The sequence below is a fragment of the Falco rusticolus genome, chromosome 10 (genome assembly GCF_015220075.1).
Source record: "Falco rusticolus isolate bFalRus1 chromosome 10, bFalRus1.pri, whole genome shotgun sequence".
In the NCBI taxonomy this organism is placed as follows: domain Eukaryota; kingdom Metazoa; phylum Chordata; class Aves; order Falconiformes; family Falconidae; genus Falco; species Falco rusticolus.
This window is the reverse complement of record NC_051196.1, coordinates 13,085,356-13,099,368: the sequence shown is the minus strand read 5'-3', so window position 1 is coordinate 13,099,368 and position 14,013 is coordinate 13,085,356. Positions and strand designations below refer to the sequence as shown.

At 41.0% G+C, this 14,013-nt stretch overlaps 1 protein-coding gene across 2 annotated transcripts; it reads left to right on the top strand.

The window, feature by feature from the left end:
- The first annotated feature begins 2,723 nt into the window (after positions 1–2,723).
- On the top strand, positions 2,724–11,411 carry LOC119154671 (ADP ribosylation factor like GTPase 14 effector protein). Of its 2 annotated transcripts, XM_037402536.1 has the most exons (5): positions 2,729–2,837; positions 4,949–5,028; positions 6,846–7,342; positions 8,359–8,489; positions 9,932–11,411. In XM_037402536.1, the coding sequence occupies exons 3-5, from the start codon at positions 6,920–6,922 to the stop codon at positions 10,158–10,160; spliced, it is 783 nt and encodes a 260-aa protein (XP_037258433.1). In that variant the 5' UTR covers positions 2,729–2,837; positions 4,949–5,028; positions 6,846–6,919; the 3' UTR covers positions 10,161–11,411. The 2 variants fall into 2 exon arrangements, with proteins under 2 accessions (XP_037258432.1, XP_037258433.1); XM_037402535.1 differs by lacking the exon at positions 4,949–5,028 and having other exon boundaries at positions 2,724–2,837.
- Positions 11,412–14,013: the final 2,602 nt, after the last annotated feature.

Genomic DNA, 14,013 nt, shown 5'->3' with positions numbered 1-14,013 from the left:
ACAGAAAATGGCACAGCCTACATGCTGTTACTGTCACTTTACAATTAAGGCTTTATATTCCTGTGCTTCAGAACCCTGGGTATCTCCTGAAGCAAATATAAAATTATTTCTCATCTCTACAGGCTTTTAATTATTTTCAGACAACTACTCCACCAGTTCCTCAACATTGTTGTAAAGTGTGAGATGAAAAGACAGCCTGATTTACAGTCTTGCATTTTAATGGCATACAGACAACTTCCAAATTGTATTTCTACCTGAAAGTATTCTTTTGCTGATCGCTACCAGTACTGACAAAGACTACTGTGAATAACAAACTGCAAGAGAAAACCCCCGACTTTGCTGCTTCGGATTTTTTGTGCCATTTCTAACATTTATGCCCAGGTGGCACCAATACATCATTATGCTAAGATTTTTTCCAACAGCAAAATATAGAAGAGCCATAAAAAAAATACTGCCAGACCTCAAGAAAGTTGTATATTTTTAACTTTTTTAGCCTAAGTTGGCTACATATTTCAAGACCTTTAAGGCAAATTCAGTTTCTTTTCTGCTTGGCTAGTATTTGCCAAATCCAAGATTCTGACATTTCAGCTTACAAAACACTTCCAATGAAACCAGGACCAAAAGCTGTTTGAATCTCAACTTTAACCACCTAGATCTACATACAAATATCTATGGTGAATCAAGACTGCCTTCTATTGCACTAACTACCCTAGCTCAGCCTCCAGCACCACTAACTGGGTGGCCTTAATTTCTTGCTAATGTTATGTACTATGGGCAATAGGCTGGAGGGTCAGAAACCCATAGCAGATGCTCACATATCCTTTCTGTCTCATTGTGTCATAACTCGGCAGTATGCAGTTACCACGCAGGACAGGAACAACACATGTAGAGCTGCCCAGCACTTAACAAGCCTGTGTGTCACATCTCATTTGTGAGAAGGGCAACGTTTTCAAAAGGCTATCCTGCCTTTGAAGAGGTCTGGAAAGAGGTCTGGAAAGCACAGTCACATCCTCTAAAAAATTCTGTGTTGAATCCAGTCTGGAAAGAGAGCAACCTGACTGAAACAGCAGAAAAATACTCTCATCCAGCACTTCTTCCTTCTAAGCTCTAAAATTCTAAACAGAAATAGATAAAGCAGCAAAAATTTTGTATAGGCATTAAGTAGTAATTTAAGCTTACTTTTAGGTACCACTAACATCATTACAATTTTAAATCGGTGTTATAAATTTAAGGTACTTGTTATGACACCTGTGTTCTATTTATTATTGCTACTGTTCCAAAACCTCGAAGAATAAGTAGGGGATGGTATCACTACGTAGCCAAGAAAAAAGTACTCAAACTTTCATACCTCCTCCATGGATGGATCTACTGTCCTGAAAACATTGCAGAACTGAAAAACAAAACCCAAAAACTAAAATGACACACTTTTGAGAAATATTCCAGTGACCAAGAAACTGGGGGTGGTGGGGGTGGGTGGTGTCCTAAACGAAGCAATAGATTTTCAAGTTTTTTGTTTTATTTTAAATAAGTAACAGCGTCAGTAGCACTGATTTCGGGACTGGAGGGGGGGGTGGGGGTGGAGGCCGGGATATATAATTATTGACGCCCTGAAATTGGCCTAATCTGGTAACACGGAAAGCTTTTCCTATTTCAATTAGCCTCATTAAGTATCCACAGGCGCTGGTGGTGCTGGCGGGGGGACGAGGTACCTGAGCCGAGATGGGTGCTAGGCGCTAAATGCGCAAGGCTAGCACGTCTCTTAACACCTGGGGCAACATTTCACACGCTCTGAACAATTGTTTACGTTTATTCACACTTATTTCTCACGGGTGCTTACGAGGCTTGCAGCGTGCTGTTGTCACCGTGCATGTTCTGCGGGGAATGGGCTTTGTTGGTAGGTGGCTACCATTGCTCCAGGGGAATCTGTTAGCATGCTAATTGGGATCGTTCGCACATAGTTCCAGTAATTTTCTGTTTGGTCTCATGAGTAATTTGCTTCTCCTCGAGTTTATCTTGTGGTGCCCCAGCTAGACATATTTACGGTGGTTGTTCCGCCTCCCAAGGCCGCGTCTTGTGGACTGTTTGCAAGGACTTAACATCTTGTTTTCCAAAATTCTTGTTTTTCACTACAGATAATTCCATTTCGCCCCTCGCCTCCCCCCCCCCCCCCTTTTTTTTTTTTTTATTTTAAAGCGAGTAATTCCTGTTACTCTTTGTTTCACTGACTCTCGTCGGGGGAGGAGAAGGGCTCCCACCGTTCCCACCCGGCCGCGGAGCCGACCCCGTTCCCAGCGCTGTCTCCAGCTCCAGCACGTTCCACCCGCCCGGCGCCACCCGGGCCCCCAGCCACAAGCCACACAGCCCCGGGCCCTCCACCCCGACCACCGCTTGTCAGCACCACTCAGAGGACGGCTGCCCGCCTCTCCCCATCTCCCAGCCGCGACCCCGGCCAAGCTGCCGCACTCCGAGGGGCCACGATGCTGCGGCTGAGCCCCCATCGCCCGGCTATGCCTAACCCAGCCCACGGCTGCCGCGGGCCGCCCCCACGAGGGATGGGGGCCGCCTCACGGTCGCCTCATGGGGGCGTGGGAAGCGGGAGGCGGGGAGCGCGCGGCACCTCCCGCACGAGCCCGCGCTCATGACCGCCGCAGCCCCGCCCCTCCCTCCCATCTCCTGCCGGAAGTGCCGCTCCGGCCGGCTCGGCGGTTCCGGCGCTCTGTGGTAAACTGGCGGCGGGGCGGTTCATGGCCGCCACGGGCAGCGCTCCTGTGGCTGGGGCGACGTGGAAGCCGGGTACCGGCGTCCCGGCGCTACGGCGGAAGAAAATCCACGGCAAGGTACCGGGGGCAGCCTCCTGCCGCCCGAAGGGGCGCGGGGGCGCGGCCGGCAGCGGGAGGGGCGGTGCGAGATGACGGGCGGCACCGCGGCCTAGGCCGCCCTCGGGCTACAGAGGCCCGCCCTGGCCGGGTGGGCCCGCTCCTCGCCTCCCGCCCCGCCGGGCCGCCAGGGGGGTTGCTGCCCTCCGCGAAAGCAAGCGAGCAGCTGGGCTTTGCGCTGGAGTACCGCGGGTGCTGGGCGTGCGGCCCTCCGCGAAAGCAAGCGAGCAGCCGGGCTTTGCGCTGGAGTACCGCGGGTGCTGGGCGTGCGGGCCTGGCTGGGGCGGTCACCGTACGGGTGTGAGGGGCTAGCACACCAGGCCGTGCAACTGCTGAACGGCCAGGTTAACACACTCTGACGTGGGGCCGCATCTGCGATTTTTGGACTGTTCTTTCCCGTCTGCTTCTCATAACCCAGAGCTGCTGGTCTAAACTGTACTCTCCTCCATCCTTTGTTTCTACTGGCAGCAAGAAGCTAAAAACCCTTGCTGAATCTCTGCTAGTACAGCAGGCCTGTTGTGCACAAGCACTTCACTGTGCTGATCCTCATCACTGTCTTCTGCTTTGTGTTTGGTGTGGCAAACACTATTAATGATTCCACAGGTGCCAATGAAAGCCTTCATTTTAGTATCTGGTTGTTGAAGTGTTCTCCTGTTTCCATCAAAAGAGAATTCAAAGACAAAAAGCTGTGTACTCCTCCCAAGGGGAAGAGGGAAGAAAAGCATCTGAAGCTGCTACCAAGAATTCTCACAAATCAAGTTGATGAGATATGTAACTTAACATCACCAGCACACTATCATTTGAACAAGCCATGGTGATACACTTGGTGTGCTTTCCCTCTGTTTAGTGGTATTTCAGGTAGCGTAGTCAACTGTCAAAATGGATGCCTGCCAAAGTAAACATTGTTGTAATTATTTTCTGTTTTACAGAAAACAAGTTTTTTTCAATTAGAACATCTTACCAGAGTTCTGACTTCTAATACATCTGCAAATTTTGAAAATTCAGATCACTTAATATTAACCTAGTATCCTTCCTCATCCACACACACAGCTCCCACCTTCTAGGGCAGGAATCAGTCAAAAGTACACATTAGCATTTGAAGCAAGCTTGGTGCATAGCTTATAACAGACGAACTTGAATAGAATTATTTGGTATTAGCGAAGTTGCTGCTAAAATGTTAGCTCAGCTGCACTGACCTTTTATCGTACACAGTTCCAGTTACCTTAGTTTGAAAGACAAACTGTGCATCTAATGGAAAAAAAGATTCTGAATATAGGTGATTCCCTAAGATGCTAAAGTTTGACAGATGGGGTTTAAAAAAAAATCATTCAGAGTCAGTACCGCAGTAAAAGTACGTAAATAGGCAAAGACACTGAAACTTTTATATAGTAAAACTTCACATTCTCGGTGCTCAGCAGGCACTGAGAAAAAGAATTTTTAAAACTTCATTGGCACCTACACTTTATTCTTTATTTGTTGATTTCAGTGCAGATCTGAATAGCTATGCAGGGTCAAAACTTCAGGAGATGCCTTAGCTAACTTAGAATACAGAAATTTCAGTGAAGAAGGGTTCAGATAGTCTAGCAATTTAAGACTGGACTAGTTCTAGTCTTTAAAATACAGGATTTAGTTTTTCACCTGAGAAGTCAGTGGTAAGTATTAGAATAGTTAAGTCTGTATTTTCAGATAACTTGCAAAATGCAGAACCAAGTTTGCTTTATTTTCAGAATGAAAGACACACCCTTTTTGGCATACTCAGGTGTTTATAATGTTAGGCTTCTACATTCAGGACTGTGTGCCTCTATTATTCTTGCTTTAATTTAAATGTGAAAGCTGGAGCATGCTTAATGATAGCCTGAGAAAAAACATTTTAAAATAATTATTCAGTTATACTCAGTTCTGTCAGATATAAAATTATGCTTTACAACAAGTTTACTGGCCTCAGTACATCCCAGCATATCGTTTATGTTTGGATCAGTTAAATCACTAGACAATAGCATGTCCTATGAAAGACCTTCAAATTACTGTGCATACAGTTTAATATATGGAAATGTGTTGTGTAACTCCTTCAGATATACCCCTCTGTCTCAGAAAAGTATTACAATCAAGAGGATTTCTGCTGCAAAAATGCTCCAGGCAGTTGCTTTTCAGGGTAATTTCAAAAAGTCTATTAACTTCTCATTGTTCTGTTAAACTTTTAAACTGCTGTGTTCATATTTCTCTGTATTGGATACACTTACACATTTCATGTCTGTAGGTTGTGTGATGCTGTTTGCTTTTATTTTATTGAAAGTAGCATCCCAGACTTTTTCCATTATACAATTGCCTGATCCTTCTAATGATTAAAAAGCCATATTGCCCTGTTCAGTGGTTAGAACAAGTAACTATGTGTCATGGTTTAACCCCAGGTAGCAACTGAGCACCACACAGCCACTTGCTCACTCCCCTCCAGTGGGATGGGAGGGAGGGTTGGAAGGGTAAAAGTGAGAAAAACTTGTGGGTTAAGATAAAACCTGTTTAATATAAAATAATTTTAAAAAAAAAGGAAAAGAAAAGAAGGGGGGAAAAAAGCAGAGGAAAATAAAACCCAAGAAAAACAAATAATGCAAATGAAAACAATTGCTCACCACCAACCAACACCCAGCTGTTCCCTGAGCCCGCCCACTGCACCCCCACCCCAGTTTTATTGCTGAGCAGGACACCATATGGTATGGAATATCCCTTTGGTCATTGGGGCTCAGCTGTCCTGGCTGTGTCCTCTCCCAACTTCTTGTGCACCCCCAGCCTGCTGGCTGGTGTGGTGGAGCAAGGAGCAGAAAGGGCCATGAGTCTGTGTAGGCACTGCTGATCAGTAATTATCAACACTGTTTTCAGTGCAAATCCAATACATAGCCCCATATAAACTACAATTTAAGGAATACAACTCTACCCCAGCCAAAACCAGCACACTGCTTTCTAATTTCTCTAATTTTTGTCTTCATGGAGTAGTGTCTAGGTAAACGTTAACATCCCAGTTAGGCTGCATTCACTGTAATTACGGTTCTCAGAGGTTTTAAAATCAAGTGAATTATTTTGGTAGAAATTTGTCCTTAATGTTGCAATAGAATATTGTGCAAGATGGGCTCAGGCTCTGATGTGTTAGGGCCAGCACTGGATTTGCTACAAACTTTGGCATGGGTGTGAGACCACTGCAGTAGTTGGCTTTGTAATTGGTAATTGAATTAGTGTTTAATTCAACTTCAAATAATGACCCAATATTTACATCAAACAGACAGGGCACTCTGTTGGAGAGAGCTGCATGCAAAGGCCACGTGACTGCAACAACTGCACACACCTAGAACCAACCTTTGTGTACACCCCAAGCTGTTTCTTGAAAAGGCTTACGTTGGTTCTGAGTGGGTTGACTTGCACCTGGGATATGTGGGAAGAACACACACGGGAAGGCACTGTTGGATGTGAATTTCTAACCAACATCAGAGAGCATGTGCAGCCTACCTTCAGAAGCTTTTTTTCCTAGAAACTTACTTGGAAGCAGGATGGGTGAATTGTTTAGCCATCAGCAGTCTCTTCTTGTGGGCCATCTTCATTACTGGTCTTGACTAGCAGGGATTGTGCCAAGGCAGAGGGGGGAGGGGCAGGAAACTGGTGACCAGAGCAGGCAACAATTCATCCATTTCGTACCTTCCTCTTTTACCTTTTACCTTCGTAAAAGATCACTTTTAAGAAGGTAACGTGACTCAACATTTTGAATTGATGCTTATTGTAGCTGGGGGAAAAAAAAAAAGCCTCTAAAAGGAATACAAGATGCATGGTTTAATACCAGAATTAAATTTAGTGTATTCTTGGTCTTACCAGGACTAGAAGGCTGTAATTTCTTCACATTTTTTTAAAATTACTTAAACCTAGTGCGTCAAGCTTACAGTTAAAGGTTTGCAGCACAAATCTGATTGATTTTAATGCCTTCTCTAGGGTGATCTTCATAGAAACTACTAAAGACTTCAAAGAATTCATTTTAGGTGAAATCAGTTGTTCTGATAAAATAAATGGATCCTTGTTCAGTTGGAGTTCAGCTTCAAGCTACCAATGAATGCCATAAGACCTATTATACCCGCCACACTGGCTTCAAGACTAAGCAAGATCTGTCTTCGTCTGATCTACTGTTACTTCAGCTTAGGACTGGAATAACCCTTTCAGAGAACAATACAATCTGCTTCCACCATGCAAAAATTTACATTGAAAGATTTGAAGACTTACAAAAATCATGTTGTGATCCTTTTAACATACACAGAAAGCTATCAAAGAAAAAATTACGAGCAATTGACTTAGATGATGCAGCTTTTCTAAGTGCGAAGTTTGGAAGACAGTTTGTACCTGGTTGGAAGCTTTGTCCCAAATGTACGCAGATAATAAATGGAAGCGTGGATGTTGAAGCTGAAGATCGCCAAAGAAGAAAACTTGATTCAGACGTATGTATTTGGACCAGTTTTCCCACCCCCACTAAGTTCTGCAGGCTGTTGGAATTGGGCTTCATACCATCCTACATAAAAAAAAATGAGTTTTTAAATAGAAATATGAAAAAGCAGTCGGTTAGATATGTGGGAGTTTACTGTATTTACACCTTTATTTGGAGGACCTTAAAAAAATCCTCTTCCCTAATTAAATATTATGGCCTTTTAAATTCTAATGATTCTGTCTACTAGGGTGACTTACAACTACATATATTATGTAAATACCAGACTGCTGCTGATATTTTAAGCTGTTACTCAAGCCTTGCAAAAAACAAGCTCATGTGCTTAAAACTCAACACTGCAAAGGTGGCTTCTAAGAATGTTGAGATAAACTTCTGGTTTAGTCTCTTCAGTGAAAAATAAAAAACTCCACTTTCTCTAGCAGTTCCTTACCAAGTGAGCTTGCATTGAGGTGAATTAAGTGTACTCTTATTGTGGTGTCTGAGCTGTGAAGGCCATGGTCTTTGTTCAGGGCCAGTAATGAACTGGCGTGGGAGGATAATGCTTTACGTGCTGAGTTTGGGATACAGCTTGTACATTGTTGGGTGCATTGTTCGAGATGTATGCAGGTAATCAGTAGAAGTGTGGGCAACCAAATTGGCAGGACCTCATCTATATACTACGTCCTGTAGCAAAGCAGAATTGCATTCTAGGAGCTGTTGTCCCTTTCAGCCCAGGGACTGTTGCCCAACTGTATTTTTCAATTACATGGCAGTATGATTAGGAGACTGATGGGGTGAAACTTGAAAGCATTGATTGAAACTGCTACTATAAAGCTTGTATTGTTGGGCTTTGAGACTGCTACAGTTCTCCAGCATGCAAACTTAAAAGTTGTTTCTCCTGGAAAGTCCAGTGCTTAAGAGTCGAGGTCAACAATTTACCTAAATTATTGCAATATCCTGGATTGGCTGGACATTTTCTTGTGAATTTAAGTTTGTATTTGTAATTAAATGAGATTTTCTGTCTTTACTCAGGGACGTACAGCTAAGGCTTTAAAGTCTCTGCAGTTTGCTAATCCGGGACGACAGACTGAATTAACTCCTGAGACCAGCAAAAGGGAAAAGAGAAGGCTGCAAACAAAAAATGCATCATTTAATTCAGACAGGTGAGCTGTTTCCTGTACTCACATTATCTTTAAATTTCACTGCACAATAAAATAGCCTTCATGGTCAGCGTCCCTCTAACACTATAACATTTTCTATGTGGATGTTTGTATGTTTATGGGTTGCTTTTTTGTTTTTGAGGATGTTAAAGCACTCATTACTGAGATAAAACAGAAGATGAAGGCAGTAAGAATAAAACAAGTATTTGGTAAGGTATGACAATACTACACAGATCATAATGAAGCTATTAATTTATGCATAAACTAAAATTCTGACAATAGGCTAAATTTGAATACAGAAGAACCAAGCAGACTACACTTAAAATACTGGAGTTGTCATCTTTCAAGAAACTCGGTAGTTACACTTTGTAAACAAAAGTGTGCAAGTTAGGACCTTACCTCCTGTTTAAAAAAGGAAGTTAAGTGTACAAGTTGGACAATACTAGGTAACAAATCATAGCCTTCTAATGTGATTGATTTTAAAATCACGCTTTCTACAGAGTAAGGGTATATACAGCTGATTTGTCTGTCATTTTCCACTAAAAGTTTGGATCAATTCAGTCTAGTCCCACTAGGAGTGTGATAGAAATCCCAGCTTTAACTAGTCATACAATATTTGTTAGAATGTGCAAGAAAGATCACATTAATACTTTTCCCCTGCTCTCCACCTAAGTTTAACCTTACAAAACAGAAGCAGACACTAGATACTCTGCTCAAACACTACACATCCTTTTCCCCTCCATTTGTTTCTTCTACTCAGTCTGGACACAAGTTGCAACAGGGAAATTTTGTTGAAGTTAGAAAAACTTTTCCTATGTATGTAGCAAAATGCTGGCTTGTAAGTGTTGTGGCAATCTCTGACATTAGAGCTACTCAGAACTGAACTAGATGCAGAGCAACCTAATTTGAGTTGACCTGGCTTTGCACCGAGTCAAACAAGGTGACTTCCAGAGGTACCTTCGAAACAGCTTTTTCTATGATTCTGCAATTAAACAGAACTGTTACAGAGATGGTTAGTGATAAAAGCATGAACAATACTTTTAAGTTAGGATGTGTGGACCCTAAATGATACCACAGAACCTCCTGTGAATTACAGCTACATGTTAACAAAGAAAAGTAAATTAGGGGAGTATTTCACATCTGAGAGATAATCTGAAGTTGACATCATAAAACAAAGAATATTCGTAAGTACTTGAATAATACGTGCTGTTGAAAAAAGAAAACCTTCCCATTCTTGAAATTATTTCAGACACACTATAATGGCGATACAATTAGGACTGAGAACTGTTGTCAAATACTGTAACATACATATATCTTTTAAACCAAGTGTTCCAATGAGTTAAAACCTGAAGAAAGCAAACTTTGTCCACAATTGTCAGCAGCTTGGCATCAAAATAATTGGAGTTTTTTTAACATGGAAATAAATGTTGGCTTTCATTATACAGGCAAGTTATACCAGCCAAGAGTAAAGTCTACGATAGCCAAGGACTACTTCTTTACAGTGGGATGGACCTCTGTGATTGCCTTGATGAAGATTGCCTGGGATGTTTCTATGCTTGCCCCAAGTGTGGCTCCAACAAGTGCGGAGCTGAATGTCGCTGTGACCGCAAGTGGCTATATGAGCAAATTGAGATAGAAGGAGGAGAAGTAATTAAAAATAAGCATGTTGGTTAGTGTATATGTGCAGTATTTATCCTGAGTATATATTCCATGCTTTGATTAAATACAGCGCATTCATCATGTAGTGGTTTATTGAAACCCATTGGAATTTATCACAATACACATGATTAATGTGCTCACTTTCACATTGACTTTCAGTACAATTATGGAAATAATTATACCACTGTCTTTTCACACTTCATTTTACCTTGTTCTCAGTCCCAAGTAAGTTCCCATTGAGCAGTCTTTTACTCCTCTTTAGGGTGCAAAATTTTCATGTGATACAGCCAGAGCCATTCACTGTTGTGTCATACACTTGTTTTGTGGAGTGCCCCGGGGTCTCCTTGTATCCCTCATATTTCCTTCTCTAGTTCAGGATCTCATGGTTTTGAATCTGTTTTATGTGAAACACTATGAAAGTTCACAGTGAATTTACATGCATTATTAATAAAGTGCTTTTCAGTAGTAATAGCAAATGCTGGATCTTCTTAGAGTATCCCAGCTACATCTGATAAATTCAATCCTGTTCACTTAAATGGATTCAACAGCATTTACGAGTTCAGATCCTGTCCAGTGGGATTTGAGATCAAGCTCTCTTTATGAATTCAAGCCTTACTGTTTAAAGTGTTTAAACTGTCAAGGCATTGAAAGACGTCAAAGTTTGTATTATGGTACTGTTTTGTTGGTTTATTTATAACACAGCTGAAATAATTTTCCTGTATTTGTTATCAGTCTGTAATTGTACTGGTACTCCAACAGCCCTCTTCAGTTTTTTTTGTACTGGTTCATAAGGTAAACATTGGAATGAATTTAAGTGGCTGTTCCCAAACTAAGTGTATCCAGACTTCTACAAAAAACATAGTTGAATTGAAATTATGTTTGGTTGATGAATTATCTATCCTCAGAACATGAACATTTTACATTATAAAAAGGTCTATGGAAAAGAGATTTTATAACTGAACTCTTAGTAACATTTAAGTGTTATTCCTTGATATTTGTTTTAGATACATTTCCCGTTTCTGCAGTAGACTTGGAAGATCTGCATGTTTATTAGGTCAGTTTCTCAGGAATAGTGTTAACCATTGATTTCTGAATACTTACTTGATAAGGATGTACAAAACTTAATTGTTTATAGACTCTTCTGCTGTCCTGAAGGTTGCAGCGCCGAAATCCGCGGTTGGGCTGCGGGTGTGCTGCCACCTGCTGGCCGTGGAGTAGAGCATCGACTCGTACTGCATTTTTCATTAAATCTGATACAAAACTAAACAGACTTCCTTTTTTTGGTGAAAGCATTGGCTCTTCTTGCAATGGATGTCTCTTTCATTGGCTTTGGATTCCAGCCCCAGTTACCACAACCATCGTGATTTTATTTAGGGAAAGCAACACACTTTTCCAGAGAGCAATACCACAACTGAGTAATAGCCGTGGCTTCCCAGACTTGCCAGTGGCATTTAATGCCTTTTACTTTGTTGGCTGCAGAGCCTGCTTATCCTGACACAGCAATTAATCTTTTGTGCTTGATCCATGTTTGGAACTGTTTCATCTCTTGAAGCTACCTTTTGAAATGGATGAAAATACTGATACCTCCCTGAAAGTGAGAGGAGGAAAAGCTGGTCCAATCTTGTAATTTCTGTGTATGTATTATCTTTTTAAATTGGACCCGAGTCAGAAGTGCCTATTGTTAAAAAACGTAGAGGCTTCCAACTGTTTGATTAATGTTAACACACTTCAGTCCACAGTTACACTTTGGATTCACTAACTTAAAGCATTTCACTGAAGTGAAATGCGAGTCTACTAGTAGCTTAAATTGGTAGAGCATCCTATTATTAGCACTATATTTCTTTATCTCCATTAAGTCCTGAAAAATTAGTGTATTCAGTCTCCTGTTTTACAGGTTCACTGACAATGAGCCCTTTCCCAAATAAATCACTCAAGTTGTTTCCTAACGAAATGCATAGGGCTGCTGTTTGACTAAGAACCTGCATGAAGTACTAGCTACTGTTGATTGCTATAGAAGCTACAGGAGGCTTAGGGGTTTTTTTCCAATAAAACAGGACTTTTTGGTGTTGGTTGTTCACATGTCCTGCTTACATATTTAGGACATTTCCATGTAGCTGTACTTCGTTAACATGCCTAGGTTGTTCAACAGTATGTTTTTATATACTTCCTGTCCCCCTCATCAATTTTCCTGTTAAAAGACATTGTTGCAAGTCAGACTTTACCTAATCTTGCTAGATTTAAAATGCTTACAGCTGTGAATTTCTCCCGTTTTTTCCTGTATGTTTTTATAAATACCACACAAACATCCCACCAGCATAATACACAAGCTATTTTATCATCACCTAAGGAATTGTATATTGTTCCCAATAGCATATGTAGTTCCCTATCTTTCAGAATTACTAAGCCTGTTAAACAGGATGTTTTTAATATAACCAAAGGAAACTACTTTCTGTAAAAGCCAAAGTTCATAAACCAGGTGTAATAAGCACTTTAAACTCTCATGCATTTAAATCTCAAGCCGACTGCAGGTATACCTGTTACCATAATAAAACTTCCCTTTTGATATTAATTTCAAAAAGTAATGTCTACAGACAAAGTTTACATATTCAAAAGACAGAAATCAATGAGAATAAAAGAATCTGGTTTATGAATAATACATATCCCACAGATCAGTTTGAGTTTATTGAACAGAAGCTCCAGATTTGTGATCTCTTAAGTACAGCGTTAAGCACTGTTTTGGTTTCTTTCTCACACAGAAAAATTCACATCAAGTTTAGAACATGGTCAAGTTTAGCATCTGAAGTCAGTGAGTTCTTTGAACCTTGTGAGAGTTAACCTCATAGCTCTGTGGTCACATCTGAGACAGGCTGCGCCCCCCCCTCACCACCTTAGCAGAGCTGCATGTTCCAAACTAATGACACATGCATGCCCTGGGATGCTTTCTGTTAAATACTCAAACAATACAGTACCGTCAGGTAATTAACTCAGAGAAGGTATTATATTAACACTTTTTGCGTCTATACTACTAAAAAAGTGTTTCTCTTTGGGACATACATTAGAACTTTATCCTTAGGCACAGCATTAACTGTTTCCATTTAATCAATTAAGTTCATAACTTAGAACCCAATATAAGGAGACTAACTTTTCGATCCCATAGCTGACCAAGACATCAGAAACAGCAGGAAGTAGACAGACCTATCCAAAAAACCTAAGATTTGATAAACCCAGAAGTCAGAATTCAAGCCTCTAAAGAAAAAAAAAAAAAGTTAAGATGACTATAAATTCCTTTTTTTCTGATTTTAGGCCTGTTTTAATGTTCTTTTTGGCCTTCATATAGGTGTTACCCATATTAGCCGGAATAGGGCATTAGACAATTGCACCTCAGCTCACACTGAAATCCTGTAGTGACATAGCTACCCAGAGGTTAAGTGTTTGGGTAGACATCTGTTACTCGTTATGTGACAAACAGCTACAGCTTGCTGAAATCAGCATTAAAGCCTTTGAGTTCTCCCAGTCTCATGAAAAAGCATAAGCATACAGTTTCCAATATCAATTTGTTTGTTTTCTTCTAAGATTAGAGTCACATTTTTAGTCATATTTGTGTCTCAATAAATGCATTTTCAGCATTTTCCCACTGATTTCTTGGTGGATTACAGGATTTACAGACATGCAGTAGCTTGTCCCTTTTGATCCAGATTGTTTTCCCCAATAATTCCTCAGCAAACATTCTTAAAGTGTTATTCATCTTTGTACTGACTTCTAACCAGTCAATATCATACTAATGACAACTTCATTTAAACAGACTAAACAGCTCTCTCCAACTTTAGGTTAGGCTTGCTTTTAAATCCTACTAATAGTAGAGGAACAT

What these genes read in the sequence shown, in the direction of transcription:
- LOC119154671 (XM_037402535.1), top strand. Translation starts at nt 6,920, where the DNA reads ATGGATCCTTGTTCAGTTGGAGTTCAGCTTCAAGCTACCAATGAATGC. An exon ending in GAAGAAAACTTGATTCAGAC is followed by an intron (nt 7,343 to 8,358) that starts GTATGTATTTGG and finishes GTCTTTACTCAG; the next exon opens with GGACGTACAGCTAAGGCTTT. An exon ending in GCATCATTTAATTCAGACAG is followed by an intron (nt 8,490 to 9,931) that starts GTGAGCTGTTTC and finishes TTCATTATACAG; the next exon opens with GCAAGTTATACCAGCCAAGA.